The sequence below is a fragment of the Malaclemys terrapin genome, chromosome 3, assembly GCF_027887155.1.
Source record: "Malaclemys terrapin pileata isolate rMalTer1 chromosome 3, rMalTer1.hap1, whole genome shotgun sequence".
Taxonomy (NCBI): Eukaryota; Metazoa; Chordata; order Testudines; family Emydidae; genus Malaclemys; species Malaclemys terrapin.
In genome coordinates this window covers 69,956,592-69,969,442 of record NC_071507.1, presented here as the reverse complement: position 1 = coordinate 69,969,442, position 12,851 = coordinate 69,956,592, and the positions used below count along the sequence as shown (strand labels likewise).

The following is a 12,851-nucleotide window of genomic DNA, read 5'->3' as shown; positions in this document are numbered from 1 at the left end:
ATTTTATAAGGGGCCAGTCCCAGACACTAGAATGAGCTTTTGCAGGATCTAAGAACTACCACAAACCTCAGATTTTCCTTTCCAAGTGCAAAGCACATGTCAGTCTCACCTTCAGTAATTAAAATACATAGCACCACAAACATAAAATACATATTTAAAAATCCCTCACATAATTCTCCCCCTCCCTTCCACCCAGGGAGAAAGATAGGACTGCACTGGATAATTTCTAGTCACATTGCTTAATGCACTTCTAGAAGACACTAAGATACTATGGCGACGAGGGTGGCATAAGAACCAGAGCAGAATAGAATAGATGGACATTGGACACTAGAAAACCTTTTGTGGAAGGAAGAAGCTCTACCATAGAGGAAACCAGTTGCTAGCAATAGTTTGGGGGGGACTATTTAAACTATTATTTGGCAGGGATCTAGCAGTGCAGAGGTGCACTCAGATAGGTATGCAAAAACTGTGATTGTGTGTGCCACAAGGAATGAAGAGATGAAGAGAAGGGAATTTGTTAAGGACTAGGAGTGTATGAGGTACAATACAGGATTATGAAGTACTGACATAGGTCAAAGCAAAAGCAGAATTTCTGGCTAGAAACTTAAAATGAAAAATAATCACAGTTGTGCTGGGCTGCTCTGTAAGGGCCTGACTCAGATTCCATTGAAGTCCAAGGGAGTCTTTCAATTGATTTTAGTGGGAGCTGGATCAGGTCCTAGTCAAACAGCATCTGTTCTTCCTGGCACCTAGAAAAAATTTGCTTTTTGTCCTCTGCACGGTTACAGACATCAACACTCAACCCCAAGAGGTTTTAATTGGATGGAGATTTTACTGGACAAAATTTCCTCATTTGCCTTGATAGGCTTTCCATTTACATGGTACAGGACATAATGCTAACAGGAGAAAACGATTACTATAGTAGGGCATCAGGAGAGAGAAATCCAATGGTATTGAAAACCCTCTAGGAAAATCAATGAGAATTAGACTGCGTGGCTATAACATTGGGTTCCAAGAGAACTAATAAATAGTCCACTTGGACCCCGAATGACACTTTCCTTCACTTCTCAGATTGTTTGGGCTGTTGTAAAAAGAAATGTCACCGGAAATACTTGATACACTAGTGCTGGTTTCTTTAACAAATGCAGATGTATGTTTTCTTTAATAATAAATATCTTGTTACAGTTCTAATATTCGCCCATCATCCAGTTCACATTTGCCCTGAATAAAATGTAGGTTCTCAGTACCAGTACAGTACTCGCTGATCTTTGTGGTTGTTTTCGCTAATAAATAAGCATTGGCTAATGTCGTTGTGCCCTGCTGTGCTGAAACTGAGCAAGGATAATGGTTTCCACTTCCCCTCCAAATGGAAGGAAGACCACAGACATAATTGAAACATACAATGTCAGGGGGTAATCTTTTATCACATTACTTTTAATGAAAATGAGGTGAGGACTGAGACAGAATGCTGCCAAATAGCACCATGGAAGCAATAAGCTCATTCACTGAGCCGCAAAAGTGTGGCGCATGTACCACTCCTCTTCCATCCCTCTCGCCCCCCCCAAAAAAGTTAGATCACATTGCAGAGGAGTGAGGCAGCAGGCTACATCTAATGAGCCTTCTCTGTCTTTCTGTCCTCAGATCTCCCAGCTGATGACGGAGACCGGACGAGAGGGACTGACTGAAGCAGTGCTGAACCGCTACAATGCAGATAAACCCTCCTTGTACAGCTTCCCTGGTTCCCAGAGCACCTATGTCGCCAGCGAAACATCAACGGGCACCTCAGTGGCGGCCTCTTTTTTTGCCAGGTAAGAGAGACTTTTCACCTGTTCTCTTCCACGGCGATTTGGAATGCCTCAATCCAGCTTAGGTTGTTGAAAGGGCAGGTGTAAATGCAACAGAAAAGGGATGATTTGGGTACCCTTCTGCACTGGAGTTCTGAGCTGCATAATTGGGATTCAGGCTGTACAGTAGGTTTTTGTATGTGCCTCACGTACTATTGCGTATGAACACTTATTTGTTAAAAGATGAAATAGGATTACTACATTCCTCCCTGTTTGTATTGGACCATATAATCTGAGTGACCAAAATGGCCTGTGTGAACGTGGGTGGCCTGCTGGAATAGAAGGATCTTAGCAGTGTACCATAGGATGGTTGGGAATAGCAAATATTGATGTATGTTGCCAATGTGATCTATACATATAGTTATTTCCACATTTTGCCAAAGGAAATGGATGCTGGATTAAACATTTAAAAAACATTTAGGGCCAGATCCTAAGCTGGGGTAAATCAGCATGGCTCCATTGACTCTGTTGACTTACCCTCGGAGAGGATCTGGTCCTCCATTTATTAAATGTCTTACAAAAGTTTTAAACATATCTGTATTTAGCCACAGCTGAAATTTGTGTTGCCAACTCTAAGTACCCACTCTTTTCAACAGAGAGACTCTTCTTAACAGGCAGTATGATCTATTGCCCAAAGTATACCTATGGAGTCAGGAGACCTGGGGTCTAGTCCTATGTCTGCCACAGACTTTCTGCATGTCTGTGTTTAACCTGTCTGTACTTCAGTTTCCTCTTCTGTAAAATGGGGATAAATAATATTTGCTCACTTTTGTAAAGTGCTTTCGGATATTGGGTCTTTTAAAACACTATAATACTACTACTTTGGAGTTACACTTTGGACTTTTTAAAAATTTTTTGCAGAAGTTTCCTGAATAGGGGAAAACACAATAACCAAGCAATTTACTGAAATGAATTGTAGAGCTGGCTGGAGAACAACAATTCTGTTTCATGGCAGCTTTTTAGGTTTGAAATTTGTTTTTGTTCCACATTGGAAAGAAAATGAAACCTTTGGAAACATTTTAGGAAAATGCAATTGTGTCAAAATGTTCATTTTCAGATCAGAAAAATCAGGTTTCTGATTCAAATTGTTGTTTGTCTGCCTTTCTCTCTGGAATTGACCAGCAAGTCCATGCTAGACCTCAGAAATCTTCGCATTTGAAAATTTAGTAGAAGTGGATATATTTCTGTGAAATATTTTGGCTCCAACAACAACAACAAAAATCTTCCAACCATCTCTAGTGAATTGTTAACAAGAATTGCTTAATAAATAGGCAAACAAGCTCTTAAATGAAAAGGTTCCAGGCCCATCATCAGGAGTGGCAAGATTTTTGGAAACCTAAAACTCCTATTGATAGAACAGTAGATTTTTGGGCCAAATGAATCTTTGATGTTATTACATTGAAGTCTTAAGAGAAGGGTGACCAGACAGCAAGTGTGAAAAATTGGGACAGGGGGTGGGGAGGTAATAGGAGCCTATATAAGAAAAAGACCCAAAAATCCTGACTGTCCCTATAAAATCAGGACATCTGGTCACCCTACTGAAGAGTTGCATCATGGATGATTTTGTCCCTTAGTTTTGAAGTGTGTTTCATTCAGGGACGGTTGAATACATTTGGATAAAATAAGAGCTCGCTTGAACCTTCACTCATAACGCAAACCAAAAACCAAACTGCTATGGAAGTTCAAAAAAGCTTTGATTTTGTGTGTGTTCTATTTTAATGCACTTCTGTAACTAGTGGACTTATTTGGGAACAGATACACAAGTAGTGAAATACTATGGGGTAAGATGAAATAGGATTAATACATTCCTTCCAACATAGCTATAGTCACTTCTTGTGAGACGTCTGAATCTCAAACGTTTGAGTGAACGTACGATGAGTATCTAAACTGAACTTCTGAACCCTTTGAACCCCCTGGAGGTCCAGCTATTATTAATGCCATATGGATCTTTCTTTTTAAGGGGAAAAATATTTCAGGTTTCTGAACTTTGAAAACACTGGAGATGGAAAAAGAAATTCCTTTTACTTGATTTGTTCCTTCCCATCATGAGGGCTGTACATATTGAGCCAATGTCACTCAATACATTTCATTTATGACAAAGGTTGGATTAAAAAACAGCATTTAATAGGAACTGTTGCAGACTGCATTTACCTCAGAACTGGGAAAGCTCTTCCACTTTCCCATTATAAATGTGGTGCTGCAAAGTTGAGCATGGCAGGGTGACAGTGGTCCTGCTTTGCTGTCATTTCTACTTAATCAAAGGCAATTTCAGCGAGATTTACCGAGCCTTCTTGCATGGTAATATCCAACTGGAGTGCAGATTTGGATCAGCAATTATTTTAGTAGGACTGACTTAAGTAGATTTATGAAGATGATTTGCCCCATTTGCTAAATGTTCACTGTCTGTTCATGTAGAGAGGATTTATTTTCTCCAAGTAAATTTCACTGAAATGCAGGAAATGAATGAAACCCATTCAAAACCCATAGTGCAAATCGTAGCCTTTAAAGTGGAGCCAGTGGAAAGTTCTTGCTAGTCTCCAGTTCATGATGTGAACTTTTGGATAGGATCTGCTTGTAAGCCAGAAATCACAGAGATGTCACATCTGTGTGTTGGCTCCTTATTTTTAAAAAAGCGCACTTTGCTTGACATAAGCAGACCCATATTTGGGTGCTATATAAAGACATAATATCTTCACACCATAAAGCAGTCCTGTTCTGGGCTTCCGGTTGTATCCTATGGAATGATGGCTAAGACCTCAACCTAAATCAAGCACACTTTGCTTTACTTATAATGAAGGGAATTCACAGCTCATGTTTTCAGAGTGTAGGGGCCTGATTTTCCCCTGCCTTGCACATGGTGTGGTCATTTACACCTGGATGGGTCTATGAAGCGACCATTAGAATGATAGCATTTTACTTCTTCCCTACACTTTGCACAGGGGTAAATGATTAGAAGGGGTATGGTAGTGGAAAATCAGACCCACTGGTGTGCTGCAGCGTGATGACATGAAGGAGCCAAAATGCCAAGCCTTCTATTTCTTGTTTAAAGATGGTGCCTGGACAGAGCAGTAATTCTCTACCGTGGTCAGTTGATTTAACATATGTTACTGTACAGACAACAGTAACTCCAAGAACTGCTTGGTCAATTTCCTAACTTGAGTCTGGAGAGTAAAGGAGCTCTGTAGAAGCTGCTTTTTTTATAATCTAAATAATGACTTATTGTATTTACTCCGAATAGGTAAAACACATCTGTGACTGAATGCACCCCATATTCACACCCTACTATTGTAATATTGTAATAATCTTTGTACAGCATGTGCCTTGTGAGGTATCATTTGAAAACGAATAGCTCACTGATCAATAATATCCTGGTGAAATGTACATAGCAATATTTATATGTAAAGTTATGAATGGAAGCTGAAATCATGACTGAAATGTGTTTACCAGACAAGTCAGTGAAGGAGGTAAACCTAGCAAACAACAACATGGAACCTCTTTCACCACGAGACTCCATGTCTGTCCTCACAGTGGGAAGGAACTTTATCTTGGGGCAACTCTCAGGAAAGTGCATTTCAAAGGGTTGACTGGACTACAAAAGAGAGGGACAAAAACACCTCAGAGAGTCTTTCTCTCTCTCTCTCTCTCTCCCTTCTCTCTTTCCCCCTCTTTCACCTAAGACGACAAAGGAACCAGCCCTTTGATTTTGGAATGGTGGGCGGGGGGAGAATCCTGGCTGGAGAATTTGGCCAGCCCTGTTGCTGGGAATATGTGGTGAGGATTTTTCCTTGAACCGAGTCTAGTTTAATTTTTAACTACTAGAAGGTGTCGTATCTTTATTTCTCCTGTAACCATTTCTGACTTTAATACCCTGTAGTTGTACTCACTTAAAATCTATTTCTTTGTAGTTAAATAAACTTGTTTTATTCTTTAAGCACAACATTGGATCAGTTCTGATTAAACTGACCTGTTTGGTAACTCCAGTTAAAGTAGGAGGCTGTTGAATATTGACCCCCTTTCAAGGGTAACAGACCTAGAATATCTGAACTGTGCAGAAGAGGGCTGGACAGTGTAGACCACATGTTTTGGGGAAAATTCGGGACTGGCCATGCGTTGGGTCACCCTGCAACTAGTAACCAAGGCTGGTGGAAGCCACAGTGTGGCTGGCGTGTTGTTGACAGGCTGCTGGCGTCATTGTTTCAAGACCAGCACTGCAGCTATACACAGATGCTCAGGGTGTGATCTACAAGTTGTTTGTGAGCAGCCCAGGTTGGAAGTTACAACAGCAAAGCATTGTGAGGCACCCAAGGTTACAGGTCACATGGTGACACAACTGCTCACTAGTCTGGATTGCACGCTGGAATGTGACAGTCTCTCAAGGGATACTTGGATGTAAAAATTCATCCCTTTGGAGGTGAAACAAATGACTGAAATGCTTTAGGATGAAGCACATACCAGGTTAAGAACTTTTGACTGTGAAGTTTCTTGAAATTCAGGTAGAAACAAACTGTAGCAGCATTGGAGCAGGCTGAGAACAGCTGAGCTCTTACCTTTTCTGATCGTCTTAAGCAGCACTTATTATGACAGTGATATTCACTAACTTTAGCCCAGGACCAACTTCTAGCCTTGGGGACTCCTCTGAAGACTGCAATGACTCTTGGCCTTCTACAAGCCTGGAGACCTGTCAGTCATCTCAATATGTGACTGTCATGTTTAATGTATATTTGATTGACAGGTCTCCAAGCCAGTTTAAAGGCCAAAACCCACATCTGCCATGAATTGTCACTTGCCAAGGTACTACAGCAACAGCTATTCCAGTGCTCATGTTAGATCCAAAATTGCCACGGGCGAGTTTGTGAATATTCTATAGTAATGAAAAGTGAAAATTGCCAAAAGTACTGTGCTGGCAAACTCAGGAAATACCAGACAGATAATGCAGATATAAATAACGCATTCCAAACAATAGTCTTGGTCAAGGGGCTGAATTCAGTCAGAGGTACTATTCAGCTGCTAGCACCAAACATCCTTCATTTTAAGGGACAGCAATCTCAAAGTTACCTGTGTTCCATGCAAATTAGGTGTCTCTTCACTACTTACTGTTACTTCACTTGTGATGTAAATAACGTTTAATGAAACGGAGGTTCTAGGAAGAGTTGTTTACACTAAAAGAATCAATCCCACAGCATTTTAGATTTCCTGCATGAATAATGCTGGTTTTTGGTCACTGATTTTGGGTCTTTATCACACGCTGCATCTCACATGTGGCCCATGCATGGTGGGTTGAAAGATGGGGTTAGCACCAACCTCCTACTGGGCAATGTCAACACCAACTGTGGCAGCAGAACATGCCATGGCTGCCTCCTCAAAAACAAGCAGAAGGAAAACCACCTCCTAGTGTTGGCCTCCCTGGTCTCTTCGTGGCGTTTCCAGCAGGCCAAAGGAGCATGACAGAGTTAAGCATCAGTAAGAACCAAGCAAGACCAATCTGTTAGGACCAACCTCCCTAGCCCTTCTGTCACCCATTGACTTCTATGGGAATTGAGCTGGGCCTATGATTGGGGGGGGGGGATTTCTGGGACTAATCTTTGTTCTCCTTCAGACAGAAGGCTTTATATGATCATCTGGCCTTCCCTGCTCTGCATTATATATCCAAGCTTTACATGTAGAGCTGTAGGCAACCTTGTTAATCATTCAAAATATTAAGGGAACAGCAAGGATGGTAGCGGTGAGGGATGGTACCAAAATCTTCCAGTGGTCCTCCTAACGTTGGTCTGTTACCAGTGTCCCGATCCAGCTCCTCATTTTCGGTATTTACACTGGGTGGGTTGCTCTTGTGAGAGGGACCGACCCTCCTGGCTTTTCAGGAGGAGAGTAAAAGCATGAATGCCAGTTTCTCTTGAGATGTGAAAACCTGTAACTGTTTAGCTGTTTTTATGGTTGTAAAGGTTGTTTTCTGTCACGGCCAGGAAATATAATAGTGTCTTGAGCAATAGCAAGCTCATACTGAAACCTGATATCACTGTATTCTGATTATTTGAGCCTGCCCGGAGAGCAGGGACTCTTGAAAGTGGCCTGAAAATGTGCCCTGGGGATCATTTTCTATGCCTTTCCAAGGTTTGAGGAACAGGCAGAGGCCACACACCACTGCACTCACAGATGCATCAGGAAATGTTTTTCAGTTAAGATACTGAGATGTTCAGATTTTTAAATATTTATTATTTTGAGAGGAAACAATAATAAACCCCCTAGCTTCACACGTAACAGACGTGCAGCTACTCAGCATGGAACGTGCTCTAGTTACAGCTGCCTCCTCTCTTGGAAAAAACTGTTCGTAACCCTTTCTCTCACATGCACTCTGCGTGGCTCTCTGGTTTGACAGGTTGGAGAGGAACAGATGTAGTGGTGTGCTGAAAGGGGCTAATGGGGAAAGCCACCTTAAACTTCTGCCACCACATCGAAGGGGAAGTTGGAACAATTTCCCTTCTGCTATTGAACTCCATTCCCATTCTGTATGGCTACATTTTACATAGGGTATATGGAGCTTAAGGGAGGAAATATTTGACGAGCCCCTCTTAAAATATCCATTGAGCTATCAGAGGGGTAGCCATGTTAGTCTGAATCTGTAAAAAGCAACAGAGGGTCCTGTGGCACCTTTAAGACTAACAGAAGTATTGCATCTGAAGAAGTGAGGTTCTTACCCACGAAAGCTTATGCTCCCAATACTTCTGTTAGTCTTAAAGGTGCCACAGGACCCTCTGTTGCTTTATCCATTGAGCTGTTATTCAAAAATCACGGGCACTTGAGCTAGTTACAGCTCAGAAGGTCATCTTCATTCTGAGCACTAGTACTGAGTGTATTTGTTAGACACACAAATGATGATGATACTCCTGCTCTGCTTTTAGCGTTGTCAACTCTCGTGATTTTATGACAAGCTTCATGACATTTGGTAGTTTTTCTTAAAGCTGCAATGTGATTATGTGAGAATTGCAGCTTTCCCTGAAGGGGGTGGGAAAAGTATATTTCTAGCTTTCCTGCTTGTAGAGAAAAGCCTGAAAATATGAACCCTAAAACCTCAAAAACCAGAAGGGAAATAAAAAGAACCCAGTGTTTGTTAATTTTAAAATGTTGTGACTTGTAAGACAACCACCATGATTTTGGGGTTCCTGACTCAGGATTTTGAATGCCTGTGTTTGGTAATACTGTGCTTTGGGGAGCTCACATGCATACTCTTCCCCATATGCTGCAAGAGGGTGTTTGCCACTAGCAAATGCAGCAAAGGTGAAACTGAAACAAAGAGAGAGTTGCCTTGGCAGCAGGCATCTGCATATGAGTGGAAAGGAAGGGGAAAAAGAATGGGCCAGAGTATGTTTGTTCATTTTACTTTGGGTCAGCAGCATACTCTCCATTGTTGGGAAAAGACAGAGTATAAACTCCATAAGGTCGGCATAAACTCCTTATCCAATTCTGTATGTGCTATTTGAAGAGTATGCTGTTGGAGACTCGAATTTTTTGAAATTGGCTAATTGCAGATCATTCAGGTTGACAGTACCTCTTTAAACTGTTTTGAGGCTTGGTTTAGATGCACCCGTTGCTGACAGCTATTTCAAGCAATGTTTCAGTTTCCTGGTGTAGACAAGGCTTTAAAAGTATCAAATGTCAAAAGAAAGTGCCAACCTCAACAGCGTTGAGGGGAATTATTTTTTGAGGCTTAGATGAATACATGTTTTAGTTTCTTGCTCTCCAAACTATGCAGTTCCTAACAGAATTCTCTTTCATTCATTGACCAAGCTATATCTAACGGTTACATTGTGGGTTGTATTTTGGGCATCTGAAGAAATACATGTTAACAAATGCGGCCAGTGTTTGCACTCTCCTCTCCTTAACACATTGCACGCACACTGTGAAAAATGGGACTACTGGGATTAAAAACCCATAAACGGTCTGTCAGTGGGAGTGTTGGCAGCAAGTTAAAAACTTCTGTAAATCATTTCCACAGATATTTCTACTTTAAAGCCCGAGCAGGGAGATCTGCAATCACAATGATCTCAGTCAGCCTGAAAAGTTATGGGTTACATTTTTAAAAGTGGCTTCTAATTTTGGGTGCCTCGGGTTTTGGATTTAGGGGCTGATTTTTCAGAGGTGATGAGCACCTGTAGTACCTTTTGATTTAGGAGGGAGTTGTGTGTTCTCTGCATCTCAATCTCAGGCATTGGGCATGGAGCATTAGAGGCCAATTTTGAAAATGAGTACTTATGAGCCAGACTGTCTCCTGTGCTGAGACCCACTTGATGCAGCAGGAGTGGGGTATTTGTGGCCATCAGAGAGCCAGTCGCAGTTTCTTGATTCTTGCTACCCTGGCTCTGACATGAATTTAAGCAGCCTAGAGGCTGCTGTAATTTAAGGAAGGTGGCAATGGACCTTAGGTGACCATACCCCAGCTGTACACTCACTGGTCTACTGGAGTTGTACTCCACCCACCCACCTCCTTTCCCATCATGCACTGAGAATCTCTCTCTATGCCCTGTATTGTGGAGTGGCTGGTGACTGGTGCAGAAGCTAGTTCTGCTGGCTGTTTGCCATTGTAGACTCTCCTTAACCTTCCTCCTCTGGGAGAGTTCTCGAGGCTAGATTCCAGCCCCTGTGCGCAGTAATTAGAAAAGAAGGAATATTAAGAGATCTGAAACGACAGAAGAACTTCATGAAAAATGTGAAGAATGGTGTCTTTGGGAGGGTAGGCATATTCTATGAAAATGAAATAACTTCTCTTCTCATCAGAAGGACTGGTAAGCAGAGCTGTGTGAAGCTGGGGGAGAAAATAGATGAAAATGCACACATTTCCCACCATTTCATTGTGTGGGATTACAACATTCTGTGAGCCTTTGAGTGTTTGAAATGCTTTGCATTGAAGTGTAGAAGACAAAAACACAACCAAGAAATTCCCATTTGATGGGATCGAAACATTACATGAGAGCATCATAATTCCAGCAAAAAACTGCCTGCCTGGTTTCCTGCCAATTTACCCAGTGCCCGAGGATCCCTAGGCTATCTACCTCATGAGATACCAGCTGCCTGGCTCTGAAGTCCCCTGATCTGCCCAGGTGCTCTTCTGGTGGGATGCTGGGCTGACTGGCCCCCAGGATCCCTGACTTCCCAGGCGCTCTGGGATGCTTCCCTCCCTGGGCTTCATAGTTTCGTAGAGTTTAAACCCAGAACAGGCCATGAGATCTTCTCGTCTGACCTCCTATATGTCACATGCTATATATTTCACGTTTTTACCCTGTATTGAGCCCAATAACTTGTTTGGCTAAAGCACATCCCCCAGAAAGGCATCCAGTCTTGGTCTGAAACCATGAAGAGATGAAGAATCCACCACTTCCCTTAGTAGTTTGTTCCGGGGTTGATCACCCTCCCTGTTAATCATTTGTGCTTTATTGCCAGTTTGAATTTGTCTGGCTTTAGCTTCCAGCCATTGGTTCTTGGAGAAAGGCATACCACTAGATTAGAGAGCCCTTTTGTACCCAGTATTTCCTCCCTATGAAGGTATTTATATGCTGTAATCAAGTCACCTCCCAATCTTCTTTTAGATAAACTGAACAGATTGAGGACTGTAGCTACACTGCAGACTTCTGTCAGCATAGTTATGAGGGTCAGGGGTGTGCAGAGCTGCAATCCCTGGTTGACATAGCTGTGCTAGTAGAAGACCCTAATGTAGATGCCATTTATATCTTGGTTCTCTCCTGCGGTTGTTTGACAGTATCAGTATGAAGTCCTGCTTTGCTGGTATATCTGCAGCCACACAAGCAGTATCTGGCCAGTATAGTATACCAATATTCCTATGCTGGTTAGGCGCTCCTAGTATGCATACCGCCTGAGTCTCTCTCTCTCTCTCTCTCTCTCTCTCTCTCTCTCTCTCTCTCTCTCTTTCCAGCCCTCGAATAATTTGTGTGGCTCTTCTCTACACCCTTTCCAGTTTTTCAATGTCCGTTTTAAATTGTGGACGCCAGAACTATATGCAATATTCCTGTATCAATTTTCACTAATGCCATATACACAGGTAAAATCACCTGCTCCTCCTATTCCGTTACTCCCCTGTTTATACATCTGAGGATTGCATAAGCCCATTTCGCCACAGCTTTGCATATGGAGCTTATGTTGAGGTGCTCTTCCATGGCCTCAGTTCTTTGCTCCTAGATGTAGAACTTTTGTTTTAATATAGGCAAATGCACATTTTGGTTTGACTGGGCCCAGCTCACGAAGTGATCCAGATCGCTCTGTACAACTGCCCAGTCATCTTCATTATTTACCACTCCGCCAAAGTATCGTCCACAAATTTAATCAACAGTAATTTTATACTTACTTCCATATCATTGAAGAGAGTGTTGAATAATCAGACATTGTACCAATCCTTGTGGAACCCCACTAGTAACACTCCCCTTTACTGATTAATCCCAGTTGACAACTACTTTTTTGAGGTCTATCAGTTAACCAGTTCTTAATCCATTTAATATGTGCTCTATTGATACTTTATAGTGCTAATGTTTTAATCAGAACATTATGTGTACTAAATCAAACACCGAACAAAAAGTCTATGTATGTACAACCTACACAGTTACCTTTATCCACCAAACTTGTAATCTTATTAAAGAATAAAATCAGGTTTGTTTGACAAGACATGGTTACAAACCAAGCTGACTGATATTAATTATATTCGTATTCTTTATCCGTTGAATTCTGTATCAGTTTTTCCATTATTTGACATTTGCTGGGCAGGGCAAAACCCGCCTAAAGTTCCCAGGTCATCCTGCTTACCCTTTTTGAATATTGGCACAATATTAGCAGTCTTGTGGAATTTCCCTGGTATTCCAAGATTTATTAAAAACTAACATTAGTAGGCTAGAGATTTCCTCAGCCAACTCCTTTAGGACTCTTGGGTGCAAGTTATCCAGGCATGTCAATTTAAAATATTCACCCCTAGTAGATATGATATAACCTCCTCCTCAGCTACTAATG

At 41.8% G+C, this 12,851-nt stretch overlaps 1 protein-coding gene across 1 annotated transcript in view; it reads left to right on the top strand.

The window, feature by feature from the left end:
- KIF26B (kinesin family member 26B) overlaps window positions 1-12,851 on the top strand; it is a 421,406-nt gene that overhangs the window by 175,593 nt on the left and 232,962 nt on the right. The window contains exon 4 of the mRNA XM_054023876.1: window positions 1,642-1,808. Coding sequence (XP_053879851.1) covers window positions 1,642-1,808 — 167 coding nt within the window. The remainder of the gene's footprint in view (window positions 1-1,641; window positions 1,809-12,851) is intronic.